At 42.0% G+C, this 15,741-nt stretch overlaps 1 protein-coding gene across 1 annotated transcript in view; it reads left to right on the top strand.

The window, feature by feature from the left end:
• The window catches only part of LOC126419379 (serine protease inhibitor I/II-like), a 58,889-nt gene extending 56,286 nt beyond the window's left edge, over positions 1 to 2,603 (top strand). The window contains exon 4 of the mRNA XM_050086567.1: positions 2,485 to 2,603. Within this exon, the coding sequence (XP_049942524.1) occupies positions 2,485 to 2,603 (119 nt within the window). The remainder of the gene's footprint in view (positions 1 to 2,484) is intronic.
• Positions 2,604 to 15,741: the final 13,138 nt, after the last annotated feature.

The raw sequence follows: 15,741 nt of genomic DNA, 5'->3' as shown, positions 1-15,741 counted from the left end.
ATCTTTTCAGAAGACCATGAAGAATTAGTGAAAATTACTGGATTGGATTTCATTTAACACAGTAAAAAAAATTAAACATTGTTTGATTCATGTTACTGAATTTGAATGAATTTTAGATTTTTTCATTCCTTTTTAAAGGACCTAAATTGGGGCTCTTAAAATTTTGTAATTTAATTTTTGAATATTAAGCTTTAATAGATCAATTTATTTTGAATTACATGAAAAGTTACATTTTTGAATATAGATTAATTTTTGGTGGCAGAGCGACAAAAGTGAAATCTTGGTTTATATCCTGGAATTTTTTATTAATATTCTCCTTGAGCCAGATACATCATTTGGATACTATTACTTGTTGGAGTTGTGTCTGCTTTATCGACTTGCTTTGAAAACTAGCCTGTATGTTAGGGACAAGTAAATGATTTTCAAGCACCTGATATGATCCTGCTCTGCATTGCAGTGGCATTTAGCTGTTTTAATGAGATGTACTGCAGGTACTATGCATGCTAATGAGCAAGGCTGAGATCATGCTGATATGGATAGATGAGGGGATTGACAGAGTGATGGAGAGAAGGAAATGGATAGAGAGAGGGAAGGATAGGAAGATGTATGAGGCAGGTGGAACATGTAGAGGGTAGCGGGCAATGGGAAAGGAAGAGGATGAGGTGGAGATGGTTACAGGAGTGCTGAGGAGGATATGGTCAGAGGGAGGAGAAGGAAGTTATGGTCCAAGAGAGGTTATAAAGAAAATTGGCAAAGATAGGGGGAAGAGAAGATGAAGAGACAGAGAGAGGAGGGAGAAGGAAATAAACAGGCAGAGACAGGAAGAAATGGACAAACAGAGAGAAGGAAGCAGTGTGTTTAGTAGATGTGTCTAAACACTTAATGTGGGTGAAGCCAGCGGGGATAACTAGTGATCCTCTGAAAAGCAAGGAATTTCGAATCTGCTTGTTGGAGGTACTTGGCTGACATAAACAGCGTTCAGCGTATGTTTCAATGGATGTTTGGTTGAACCCAGAATTTTCTTCGTTTTCTCATTTGTGTGTAATAATAAGAGAGCACCACGTATACCTGACTGTGTACTCTACAAGCAGAATGTTGCAATAGATGCTCAGATGCAATAAACAGTACTCCATCTCCTGCACGCTCGCATATGGCAGCCCCTGTTTGTCACTCCAGGAAAGCACTGAGTACATAGCTGCGCTGCCAGCCACTTGGGAGGCAGTCACCAATTTAGATCGCCCATCGCTTCTTTCCCTTCGAATCACACCATGTGCGGACGGCTTAATAGTTAAAGTAGAATGAGGTCTATTAGATTGAATCAAACACGCCTGTATTTCGCGTGTCCTACCAGCTACGTCATTCCAGGTGGTTCTTCTGATCTCCTAGCTCTGCGTTATTACACCGTTCTAACAATGAGGATGGAAGAATATGACGATTATTCATTGTACAGAATTTATCGATATTTCTTTTTGTGTTATAGACTTGCATTCTTGAACAATTGTTTCCAAAGCCACTTCTGGCCAGGCAAGTTTAAGTTTTTGGTGTGTTATCAGCGTCATCTTAAGGCGAAATCTTGGATGGTTTCCTTTGAAAACATCAGTGCCGATTCTAACTCCCCGTCGTTATCCATTCTGAGGTTTCTTCTGTCGATACTGTGCTTCTGTTCTTTGGGTCCATTACGAGGTTTCTTTATCCATTCTGAGCTTCTCCTTTTTCTGGCCTTTTTGGTGCTTCTGTTCTTTGTCCTTCTGCAGCTTGTGCTCTTTTGGCCCATTCCAAGCTCCGGTTATTTCTCTCCATTCTGGAATCATGCTATCTCTGTCGATTCTAATCTTCTGTCCTTTCTGTCAACTGTCATCTTCTGCTCTTCCAGTCCATTCTCTGTTTCTGTCCATATTGTCCATTCTGGTGTTCTTTTCTTTCTCTACATTCTGAACTTCTGTTTTTTCTGTCCATTCTCAGCCTCTTTACTTCCCGCTCACTCTCAGTTTCTGAGCTTCCTGTCCATTCTCGGCTTCAGTCCTTTTTCTCCATTCTCATGCTCTGTAATTTCTGTCCATTCCGAGCTTCTGTGCCTTCTGACCATCGTGAACTTCTATTCCTTCTGTCCACTCAGAGACTCTGTTCTTCGTGTGGTCTTAGCTTCTGTTCCCTCTTTCCATTTTGAGCTTCTGTTCTCTCCATTCTGAACAATTGTTCTTGCTGCCTCTTCTGATGTTCTACTCGTTTTCTATATTTTGTTTTTCTGGTGTCCTATTTATGACTTGTTATAGTTGATATAGATGATGCAACTCCTACAAAAATCTTCATGTAACTGTTTTCTACTTTAAAATAGACGTACACGTAAATAAAAACCTGTTGCATTCAAATGTGTTTCTATTTTTAGTTCTTTAGTAAAGAAGATAAATCTTTTCATAATGAGGAAAACCTGCTTTATTGCTCTCACAGGCAATTATCTGTGTCTCCTTTAACCTTGTATTGCAGTGGTAAAATGCGCTCCAGGAACGACCTTCAAGGACCAGTGTAACGTCTGTCGCTGCAGTATCGACGGTAGGAGTGGCTCCACTGTGTTCGACGTTCGCCTTTGTGAATTTCAGATCTAAATAAGTTAGTGTTTTAATGCTGCGATAAAGGCTGCCACGGCCAACATTTACGTCAGGACAGCTTCCAGACTGAGATGCCGCGGTCGGTTTATGAGACTGCTTATGTTTTAGACCTATCTGTGGGAGGCTTTAGAGACTGTATTTAAACGAAGCGAAATATAAATGCTGAATTAGTTGTAAGAGAATAGTGATTTTTTAACTTGTAATTGACAATGGTGTCACTGGCAAAAGATAATCACACATTAGGCGTCACATGAACTATGGTGTGAGCTACACACAGCTCCTAGTGTACGTGTAAACTCAGGACACTTTGAGCTTTCGATGCAAATGGTTCAAATGGCTCTGAGCACTATGGGACTTAACATCTGAGGTCATCAGTCCCCTAGATTTAGAACTACTTAAACCTAACTAACCCAAGGACATCACACACATCCATGCCCGAGGCAGGATTCGAAACTGCGACTGTAGCAGCAGCGCGGTTCCGGACTTAGGGCCTAGAACCGCTCGGCCGCAACGGCCGGCTTTTCGATGCAGTTGTCAATTTTTCTCTCTGAATATGCCTCCCTCATTTCTGCCAAAATGTTAGTAAATAGTTTCATATGCCGACCATGGCCTCTCAAACATGATGATCCAACTTTTGTTTTTGGTATACATCAGTAGGAAAGCCCTAGGCTAGTTACAGTGCGGCTTGTTCTGAGGCCCTATTGTAACGAGAAAAATTTTGTTACATACCAAGTAACTGTAGAACATGTTTGTGTGAGTGTGTGTGCGTGTGTGTGTGTGTGTGTGTGTGTGTGTGTGTGTGTGTGTGTGTGTGTGTGTGCGAGACAGGGAGAGAGAGAGAGAGAGAGAGAGAGAGAGACAGAGAGAGAGAGAGAGAGAGGAGAGAGAGAGAGAGAGAGAGAGAGAGAGAGAGACCTAGACGGAGAGAGAAGAGGGTAAAAGTAAGCAATTTAAATTCCGTCTTAGTCCTTTTCACCTCAATGCATTTTTGGTGACCTAAAATATAAACTAATTTAGACTTCTATGCAGTATGCTTTATTTTCATAATCTCTTGTGTACTTGTGTGTATATTTAAGGCCAATGGAGGTTCTCCTTGTCATAATGAGACAATGCAAATGGCAAAACTTAAATTACTTTTATTCAGTGTTATTAATCTCAAAATCACTGCGCTGATAGCACCAACACAGGAAAGACAAATATATCAAAGAAATTAGTTATTCATTCTTTATAATTATATTTTCCAGTCCAGTATAACAACTAGCCCAACATTTTTCAAATATTAAAAACATACATTAAGAATGATAACACATCAACTCTGAAACTATGCGGAACTGACAGAAAGTTTTCCGGCTAAGACTCCATGGAAGATAATACTAATAAGCTCTAGACTCTATAAAATCGTTGTGGGTGTCACCATTGATGAAAGAGGGAATAATTTTGCATCGACTCATTCTGTGCACTCCTCAGCCTTTATAGGTTTATTTATATGCCTTTTTAAATAATGTAACTTTCACAAACTTGGCACTATCTTGCACTTCCACGTTAAAAAAATAGTGCTGTCTCATTTTTAACCATGTGGCTTTTGTTAGGCCATTTTCCGTTTTTTATTCAGCTTAAGATATTTTTCCTTTACTTCTGCCGGCCGGTGTGGCCGACTGATTCTAGGCGCTTCAGTCTGGAACCGCACGACCGCTGAGGTCACAGGTTCGAATCCTGCCTCGGGCATGGATGTGTGTGATGTCCTTAGGTTAGTTAGGTTTAAGTAGTTCTAAGTTCTAGGGGACTGATGACCTTAGATGTTAAGTCCCATGGTGCTCAGAGCCATTTGAACCTTTACTTCTGCAGGAAAAAAGGGGTAGTGATTATTGAGGTGCATGAAAATTCCTAGCACATTCTAGTGTAGCGAACACTAAGCAGTTTTTATTTAATCTATATTAACTACAGCTTTTACTGTCATCTGAAAGTTTTTCGTTTTCTTTTCAGCATTCCTTCGTGAAGGTGACAGATTGCAGTTTAGACGAAGGGAACAACGCCATTTTAGCAATGTGGACCTCCTTCTTTAATGCTGCAGCAAATTATTTTCAACTCGCTCATCGCCTTCAAGCATGTAAAAGACACACAATGATTGTAATCTATCAAAGACACAACTTTACTTCAATTGTATGTAAATGCAGTATTTCTATGTTTTAATTTTCTTTTTGAGTCATTTCCTCATAAAGTTATTATTTGTCTTTCCACAACCATCAACAATACAATGGTTTACTTTTGAATGTTAATATTATATTATTTGTAACTACTCGACGACTTTCACAACCTTCGGTTACTGGGTGAGCAGTAGTGTTGGAAACATAATTGGCGTACATTGTATAACACACCGGGACCTATTGAGTGACGCAGAGAGTAAATGATATGTTTGAAGTTTTTCACACTTGTTGACACAAATGTCGAGCTTGTTCACTATTTTTGCTTGAGTAATGTGAATTTTTATATCATGGGGCCAATTAAGTCAAAAATTACACAACTCGTAGGGAGGTGGTATTGGAGACTTCCCATTGCACCTTAGGATAAGCTGATTCTTGTCACGATGAAATGTATACACCTAAAACGGACAACAACGCCTGATCTAGTGGGTATGGCCTATACCCTTACCTACACCCTTGTAAGTATTAAGTAAATCGAAAGGGTGATTAACAGCTGTAAACGATAATGAGAAGTGAAATGGAATCTTGACATTATTTTATTGGTGTCTGGCTATACCAATACAGCCAGTACTGCATTTTCACGATTTGCTTTGTTATTTAATACACATAATTCCACTGACATTGACGATAACACTTCAGTAAGTATACTGGCAAAAAATTATTTACGGTTTGAGTTACCAAATTTGTTTCCAAATAAACAAAATGAGCACACACACAAACATAAACCGACCGATTATGTTTTAATGCTAACGTTTAACAAGTATACAACAAGACATTTATATATGTTTATATCCACTGCTCCCCCAACCGTCAGGTACTATTGTTCTGGATGAAATGTGCAGAAAATTCACAAATAGGTCTCAGAGATTCTAAACGTAGTGAAAGTGAAGAAATATCAACTTTTTATATGTTCAGCCATTGCGATTCACATCGGTTATTTCAAAGTGAGAGCTGACCTAACACTGTATGTTCATGCTGCAATCTTCACACAAAAATTCGAAAGAATGCCTTGCTTAGGTTTGCCAAAGCCTCGCAGTAGGCCGCAACATCCTGAGGAGGTCGATTCACTCCGAATTTTTGAAGAGTTCCTCGGGTGGACTTACACGTCACAAAACGTGACAGCAAGATTTCGGGTGGTCAGAGACAAACCAGTCGATATTGTAGCATCGCATGCAATCTTTCTTTCTTCATTTCGTTTGGGTCCACATTCTTCTGACTGGTTTGAGACGACCTGCCACGAATCTCTCTTCTGTGCCTACCTTTTCATCTGAATTATTTGCTGGATGTTTTCCAGTCTCTGTCTTCGTCTACAGCTTTGCTACTGCTTCTAGTACCATGGCAGTTACACCTTATTCCCTGTTCTTCTTCTTGGCAGCGCTTTCCATTTGCTCCCGTCTCGCCGATTCTGCGGGGAACCTCCTCATTCCTACGTTATTAGTCTACCTACTTTTCAACAATCTTCTGTAGCACCACATCTCAAAGGCTTCGATTTTCTTGTGTTCTTGTTTCCGTTTCGTCCGTTTCTCACTGCTATAAAATGCCGAGCTTCAGAAATTTCTTCCTCAAATTACGGCCTGTGCTTGATACTAGTGTTCTTCTCTTGGGCAGGAATGCCCTTTTTGATAGTGCTATTATGTTTTTCATGTTCATCTTGCTCCGTCCGTCACGGTTTATTGAACTGCTTAGGTAGCAGAATTCTTTCACCTCGTCCACTTCGTAATAATGGATTCCCATGTTAACTTTCTCGCTGTTCTCATTTCTGCTAATTCTCATCACTTTCGTCTTTCTTCGATTTACTCTCAAACTCTGTACCCAGTAGATTGTTCATTACATTCAGCAGATCCTGTAATTGTTCTTTGTTTTCACTGAAGATACCAATGTCACCAGAGAGTCTTGTCATTGACATACTTTCACCTTGAATTTTAATCCCGCTCTTGAAGCTCTGTTTCCTTCACTGCTTCAACAGATTGAACAAGAGGGTGAAAGTCCACGTCCCTGCCTTACACACTTTTTATCCGTGCACTTCGTTCTTGGTCTTACATTCTTACCCCTTGGTTCTTGTACACACGAATGTGTCCGTATATTCTTCAGTTTTGCTTCCATTATCAACCGCAACGTCACAACTACCTCTCTGGTGAATTTACCTTTCCTAAATTCAAACTGATAGTCATCTAACAGATCCTCAGTTTGCTTTCCATTTTTCCATTCTTCTCTACATTAATCCTGTCAGAAACGAATATTGTACGATAGTTGTCGCACTTAGACCCCTTCTTATCTTCGGAATTGTGTGGACAATATTTTTTTCAAAAGTCTGATAGTGCGTCACCAGTCTCATACGTCCTAACAGCAACAACTATAGCTGTTTTGTTGACAATCCTGCAAATTATTTTAGAAATTCCGATGGAATGTTATTTATCCCTTCTACCTTATTTGATTTTAAGTCAGCCAAAGAGCTTTCAAATTATGTTCATAATAAAGGATTGCCTATCTCTTTCCTCTCGCTTCCTGTTTCTTCTATCAAGTCATCAGATAAGTCGTCCTCATCTTACAGGCTTTCAGTGTAATCTTTGGTTGTGACCGAGCGGTTCTAGGCGCTTCAGTCCGGAACCGAGCTGCTGTTACGGTCGCAGATTCGAATCCTGCCTCGGGCATGGATGTGTGTGATGCCCTTAGGTTAGTTAGGTTTAAGTAGTTCTAAGGCTAGGCGACTTTTGACCTCAGATGGTAAGTCCCATAGCGCTCAGAGCCATTTGAACCATTTTGTACTCTTTGCACCTGTTTGCTCTCTCCCATGCATTTAAAAGTGAGATTCCCATTGCACTCTTAGTGTCACAACCCCTGCGTTTAATTTCACCAAAAGTCGTTTTGACATCTCTATATGCTACGTCAGTCTTTCTGACAATCATTTCTTTTTCGATTTCTTCACATTTTTCGTGCAGCCATTTCCCCGTAGCCTCCCTGCAGTTTCTATTACTTTCATTCGTAAGTGACATTTTCGTACTCACTTCTCTCGTCAATCAACGTAAATATTTCTTCTGCTGTCCGTGGTTTCTTCGCAATGAACTTCTCTGCACCTATGTTTTTCTATATCTCTCCTGAGTATGCCTTACAATCTAGTATCTGATTTCGGTATATCTGTTTGACCATGACGTAATCTAACTGGAATATTCCTGTACCTGCGGCGTTTCCCAAGTACACCTCATCCTCTTGTAATCAAACAGTAGCAAAATATTCATGTTGGATAGTTCGGTATTAATGGTTAAATATCTTTTGTGAGATTTGTCAACGAATGTCACTGATGAAGTCATATCGGGTCATCAGTCGTGTTGTTGCGACGTGTTGTCGCAACATTTAGACAAGTTCCCTGCCAGAAGATGACAAGTAGGATACTCATCCAAACGTTACGGCAGCACGACACCGGACTCTGCTGATAACCTGCACGGGACCAATCCACACGAGAGCACAGCACGTGTGAGGAAGGGAACGTAGTGTAGAGGGTTCCGTTTGCAGAGAGCGGCAGCACATGTCTGCATTCGACGTCGATATGTAGGAAATATGACAACACCTCTTTTCATATGTAGGTGTGATGGAGACTAGAGATCATCCAGAGAAGAAGAAAGTGGAAACATTTGATTTGGAGCAGTAGAAAAATGTTAAAGATAAGGAGTACAGTGAAATAACGAAATGAAAGGGTAGAGGTAGGGGTGTAAATGTGGAAACCCAGTTTGCTTTTGCTGTATAAAAGAAATGTTTACTTCTCTTTCAGCTTCAAAAATTAGCCAAAGCTACTTCATAATGTTTTAGCAAAGAATGTAATAGTGTGAAACACAAAAAATAAATATGTTAAAAATTAAAAAACATTTTGTGCTTGCACAACAACTCACTAGTTTTTCAAGAAGTACGGGTAATGTGGAAACGCCTTAAAATTGTGGGAAACTGACTACTTCAAACGAAAACTATTGAAATTGTTAGAAACTATTTCATTTTATATTAAATTTAAATTATACAAAAATATTTTTAAACGCAACTGTATTAGAAAAATGCTTCATAAGCGAAGTTCACTTGCAAAAATTGCGTATGTAAATATCTCCTTCATTTCCGGCACACAGAGTGTGGCTCCAGTCCTGACACACTACACACTTAATCCAAAATTCTCCCCGAATGTCTTTGGAAAATGCGCCTTCACAAAAAATACAAATTGCATCTTCTTCAGTAGGCTTTTTTTTTCCCCCCCCCCGACTGCGAGACCCAAATGTTACTCGCCTGAAGAGACAGTTGGTGCAATGGGCTCTTCATCTGAAGCCTCAGATAACTTAAGCCGTTTTTGCACGGTTTTCTAGGAGGAGCTTCACGTTTTTCTTGCTTTTGGCAGGTGCCTTAGGAAGCTTCTGTTTACCCTTCAGTAAGGAGTCTTCAAGGCGTGTTTTATAAGGCGAAGACGTCAAAACAGCTGATGAACCTGGCTTACGACCTCTGTTAGAAACCATCCTCTTTAGGGGAGGGACTGGCATGATATCTTGTGGAGACACACACCCATTTGATGAGGTATTTGACAACGATGTTGACCTTCTGTTTTATCCATATCAATGAGATACTGCACGAACTGTTTCTCAGTAGCATCAGGTAGTACAAGCTTACGTTTAAGTCTCGAAGAAACACATTCTTCAGGTGACATATCACTATGCACAAACCTTTTATTGCTCTTCTTAACCCCACCTGCTTTCCCTTGAGGCTATTATAGCCTTAATCATGTTTTCAGCATCCCACTTCTTCACAATAGCTCTTGGTTTCCGATCAGTTAGCTTTCGTGGCATCTAGAAACAGACGCAAAACGTATTAGAAGTAATGTATTTGATGTTGGTATTGTGGAAACGTTTCCACAACGCCATCGTATGTTTGCTTCCACCTTACCTACACAATGGCCATTTTAAATTTCGGTAGATTACATTAAGCAACTATCCATTTAAGGTTGACAAAGGACTGCTAAAACCTTCTATGCACCTCCATTTATAAGCTATCAGACGTAAAGAAAGATAACTACAAAGTATATAGATAAATATAATAGCACAACTTACCTCGAAAAAGGTTTAGAAAATGCGCGAAGGTAGATTGCGTCACTGTCACGGCGTCTGTTACTCAACTGCCTTCTAACCCTCTACCGTGACAAATAGGAACTATTTCAACAATTTCTGGCTGCCCCCCTACAGTGCAGCACTCTGCAGGCCAGATACTAGACGTTTCCACATTACCCACACGCTTCCACATTTACAGCCCTACCTCTACTAGCTACTAGGTCTATCGATAACACAAACACAAGAAGGGTCACATCGATATCATATCGAATGCAGTTATATTACACACCCTTTAAGAGGTTTTCAACTAACTCAAGATTTATTGTTGCAATGGTGCAAATGGAGTATGTTAAATGATTACATTTACAGTTCAGCAGCACAAGCAGTTCTGAGCTACTAGGTAATTACAGATGTCGTGTAACCTTCACGGGAGGCAATGGAGACGCCGACTCTGGCATCCAGTCGATAGTACAGATGGCGAATACGGTCCTAGGATACTTTACGCCACGCCTACTAGACCTGTTCACGAAATTCTGTTAGTTGACGAGTAGCGCAAGTCATTTCTCGTCCCATCATATGTGTTCGATTGGAAACTAGCTGGCCAGGAAAGTTCGTGCAAATCTTGCAGGGCACGTTGAGTTTCACGGGCAGTGTGTGAGCGAGCATTGTCCTATTGGAACAACTCATCATGTTCCTGTTGCAAGACTGGCAAAATAACGAGTCTGATATCATTCTGAAAAGTACCGAGCGCTGCTTAGTGTTCCATCCAGGAACGCCAAAGGTGAATTAAAGTTGCAGCTTATCGCACCACAGACCATAAGGCTTGTCGTACGGCCAGTGTGTCTTGCATAAATGCGGTCTATGAGACAGAGCTCACCAGCTCCACGTCGAACGCGGCAACAATCATGCAGGCAGAATCTGCTTTCATCGCTGAAGACCATGACGTGCTGTTCCATCTTCCAAGTGATCCTCTAACGCCACCAGTCGAGTCGTGCGGGTCCATGGTGCGGAGTGAGTGCATGACCGGCCCGTAGTCGCACCGCTAGTAACCGGTTCCCAACAGCTCCTGTTGACATGTCTGGGTTCACAGACTCTCTTATCTGTGCTACTGTAACTCTACGATCTGCCTTACAATACGACGATCCTGGCAAGTGTCTGTAGTGCGTGGCCATCCAGAACCTCGTCTACTGGCGTGACAATGTTCACGTGACCACTGGTACCAGCATCGTCGAACAACCGACCCAGCACGTCCAACTTTTGGAAATTTTCCTGGTTGCTTGTAAACAACGACGTCCATGTGCCTCGCGTTACTTGAACTTTTGTAAACTTTTGGTTCCGTTTACAGTACCCATGTGTCCCTATTTATTATCTTGTTCGCTTGTGGCGTGTATGGAACATCCGACGTTCGCCCGTTCTCGCAGTTAGGTGCTGTCGTCAGCGGCTATCCTGAGCCCTCACAGCAAAATCATACAGTATGAACGGTTTTAATTTTCTTAGTGATCAGTTAGCCTAGGGAGCTGATTACCATTACGGGTACCGCCGTATGTCGGTGGTCAGGCCAGCGCCTGCTTAGTTATAAAAGGGTAACTCCCCACTATAAATTGGAAAGTTAGACCAAGTTATCGTTAACGTTGATTAGTGTAAGAGGTTTAACGTCCACTGTGATAATTATTTTATGGGTTTCACATAAATTCGCAGCGTTCTTCCATAAGTTTAATAAACACAAGAGATATACTTAACTGAAACATCAGTCATCAATAATATGTTCTACTTCACCATTAACAGACGTCTGTCAACGCTATGGTAAATTTTCGATTCCGCGACTGTAGAAGTCACGTGGTTTTGAGGGGAAGAACACGTCAAGCCATGTTCGGAAAGCATTTTAATCCGGAAAGAAAGTTCCATGAAGGTTGTTCGATAGAGAGCGGAAAATGTGAAAATCTTAGGGCGCAAAATCCGGTGAACAAAATGGATGGGGAATGACTTCGCAACCCAACTCCTGCACAGTGTTTTCTGCCAGTCTAGCAGGATCCAGGAGGGCGTTATCGTGGAGTAGCATCATATCACGCATTCCCCCTGGTCGTTGTACTCGGACTGCGCCTGCAACACGTCTCGATTGTTGACAATAAATGTCAGCAGTGATGTTAACACATCGGGGAAGCAATTTTTGGTAGAACACACCGTCACCGTTACGCCAGATTCGTTACATTATCTTTTATGGATGTGCGCAGGTCTTTGTACCCTTGTTAACGTAAAGAAGACCTCACTTCTCGTTAGCAGTAACGACACAGGACAGAATTGATCGGTGCTGTACACGAGCCAACTGATGACCGAACAAGCAGAGTTTCACATACGGTCACCCACTGATTTTTGTGATTTTGGCTTAGAGTATGCAGTACCCGTACACCCGATTTTTTGAACCTTCCTCATTGCATGCAAATATCGCACGATGGTGGAATGATCATAGTTCATCACATTTGCCAGTTCTCGAATATAATGCGTGCATCGTTGACAATTGATGTGTTTAAACGATTTTCAAGAAACCTCGAAGGTCTTTTCGAATGTATAGAGTCACTAATGTCAAAACTACCCTCCTTAAAATGAAAAAAAAAACTTTTCTCGCCGCTATCTTTCCAATGGCATTGTCCCCATTCACGATGAAATTGTTTCTAGCTGTCTGCGTTATTAGCTCACCTCTGTTAAAGTCAGACAGAAGAATATGTCGGAAATGTGCCGATTTCTCCATTTGACACTGCATTTTCTAGTGTCCACAGTTCGTTATCTCCGGATGACAAAATGACAATATTTAAACTCAAATGGCAACAGTGAACAACAAATAAATAATGACAATCGATAAATAAGCCAATAGCAAACCGAATACCAACATGTAAAACAAAAACATTACGAAATTGCGTGCGCCAAGCTAATATAATACCTACTGGCACAGCTTAAGTGGCGCTAAGTTAGCAATGAGCGTTCTTATTAAGTACCTAGGATTTAGCTTACAGAGTGACTATTGTCTACTATCGTGTAGTTAATGTGAGTCCTAACTGTGTACGTGAACTTGTATATGACTATGTTGTGTCCAGTGTGGTTTCAAAAATGGTTCTGAGCACTATGGGACTTAACATCTGTGGTCATCAGTCCCCTAGAACTTAGAACTATACAAACCTAACTAACCTAAGGACATCACACACATCCATGCCATTTTACGCTAATGATTAAGTTGTAGCTAAAGGCCTGTAAATTATCCTGTGTATATCTCCATATGTACACTGCTGGCCACCGTAAATGCAACACCAAGAAAGACAAGAGGTAGCACAACAAAATTTATTTTGTAGGTAACATGTTGACCAAGTATTAAATGATTACGTTTACAGACGTCTGTGACATGTGGTTCCTGCCAGAATCAGTAGCCAGAGTAGCCGCCATTGTTGGAGATCACCGCTGCCACACGTCTCGGCATTGAGTCAAAGAGACGTTGGATGTGTTCCTGGGGTACAGCAGCCCAAGCAGCTTCCACACGTTGCCAGAGATCATCTGGTGTGGCAGCTGGGGATGTAATCTGGGTCACTCGTTGAGCAACCATGGACCACATGTTTTCTATCGGCGAAAGATCCGGAGAGCGAGCCGGCCAGGGAAGCACTTCAATCTGGTTATTGACGAAGAACCTTTGGACAATGCGTGCAACGTGTGGTCGCGCATTATCCTGTTGAAATATGGCTGTGGCCGAGCCCTGAAGGTAAGGAAGGACAACTGGCTCCAGCACCTCCGATATGTAGCGCCGGCTATTTAAAGTACCGGCAATGCGTACTAGAGGCGTGCGAGAGTAATATCCAATACCGCCCCATACCATAATACCCGGTGCAAGACCAGTGTGGCGGTGCATAATGCAGCTGTCCACCATCCTCTCTCCACGGTGTCTCCACACTCGAATCCGACCATCGTGGTGCTGCAGCCAGAAGTGTGCCTCGTCAGTAAAGACAACGTCATTCCATTCCGCCGTCCACATCCGTCTGTCATCACACCATTGGCGGCGGAGACGTCTGTGGTTCTGCGTCGATGGTAGACGAAGCAATGGACGTCTTGCGGACAGGCCACTCTGCTGTAAACGGCGTCGAATGGTACGCGCAGACACTGGATGATGCGTTACAGACGCAATGTGATGTGCTATGGTTCGGGATGTCACTGAGCGATCCGTCACTGCCATGCGCACAATTTGCCTATCAGCACGTGCAGTGGTGCACCGAGGTGAATGCGATCGACCACGTCGGTCCGTCGTATCCTCCTGTATCCAACGGTCACATATCCGCATTACAGTTGTTTGGTTTCGTTCAACACGGCTAGCGATTTCTCTGTATGATAATCCACAATCTCGGTAAGCCACTATCCTTCCTCTGTCGAACTCGGATACTTGATCAAACGATGTTCGCTGTTGTCTACGAGGCATAACTGATCGTCTTGTGAAACAACCACAAGGTAAACACACGTGCCGAACGTACACTCGTCGAAATCGCCAAGCCTTAAATGGCGCTATGAGGTGGCGCCACAGGCGCGCGTGATGTGCGTCTGCGCTGAAATTCTAATCAGTTGCATATCTCATCGCTGCAAACCCATGGTGTAAATTTCACTTGATTCGGATGCTTCCTTCAGGGTGTTGCATTTACGGTGGCCAGCAGTGTATTTCGTAAGCCGAGGTACAGGGTATACAGGGGACCTATATCATTCCTCTCTCCCTGCCACCTGCCCCTTCCACAACCCCCACATTACCTTAGCTTTGCTAACCTACACACAAAGTATAGATGGAACTGAAAAACTTCTGAGGCCCCACCATTAACCTCATTTTCTCCAATTCTATCACTGTGGTCATTACGTCTTGGAGATTATAGTTTCTGCAGTCTTTTATTAGTACACGAAGGCTCGCAGACTGACGAACAATACTCAATAATTTGCCGAGCAAGGGTTTTGCAAGCGTAATATTTTTTGCGTGTATTACACTTTTCAAGAAAATCTGAATCTGTGTGATCACTCCAGATACACCCTTCTAATGCTGGACAATTCTCAGTGATTCCAATAGGTGATCTCTGACTGCTTGCTCAAACGAGAACTGATCTTTTGTGTTTTTATGCCAGTCATTTTCCACTTATTTTTGGCGAAGTTCTACTTTCGGTATTTACTAGGCGCTTCATTCTACCTGTAAAATGATATAATTTTAAATAAGGTCACCTCAAGAAGTTCTGCGTTTCGTGTAATGCCTATGCACTTCCACAAGCTGTTCTCGCAATTTCTCATCTCTCTTAAAAATAATGGTAACCAGAGCTCTCCCATAAGATTGATCACTTCAGTGAAGGGCTTCCTTTTTATGGCCACGCGGGATTAGCCGAGCGGTCTGGGCGCTGCAGTCATGGACTGTGCGGCTGGTCCCGGCGGAGGTTCGAGTCTTCAATCGGACTTGGGTGTGTGAGTTTGTCCTTAGGATAATTTAGGTTAAGTAGTGTGTAAGCTTAGGGACTGATGACCTTAGCAGTTAAAATTCCCATATTTTTTCTTTCTATGTACCATCTGTTTTCGAATTGCCTCACAAACCAGATCACCACCAGTTTAAGCTTGGTTAGAAGCAGCATGTTTTTAGAATGAGATTTTAACTCTGCAGCGGAGTGTGCGCTGATATGAAACTTCCTGGCAGATTATAATTGTGTGCCATACCGTGAGTCGAACTCGGGACCTTACCATGTTTTTACCACTTTTTTAAAGTTTGAATGTGGGTTTGATATCCCAGCAGCCTCTTTTTTCTTTTTTTCTTTAAGGTCGCGGGGTGGCGGTGGAAAGGTGGGCATGAATCGCCTGGCCACAATGTCTCCT

Source organism: Schistocerca serialis, chromosome 9, assembly GCF_023864345.2.
Source record: "Schistocerca serialis cubense isolate TAMUIC-IGC-003099 chromosome 9, iqSchSeri2.2, whole genome shotgun sequence".
Lineage (NCBI taxonomy): Eukaryota > Metazoa > Arthropoda > Insecta > Orthoptera > Acrididae > Schistocerca > Schistocerca serialis.
The sequence above is the reverse complement of the archived record's forward strand: the minus strand, read 5'-3'. Positions and strand labels throughout refer to the sequence as shown.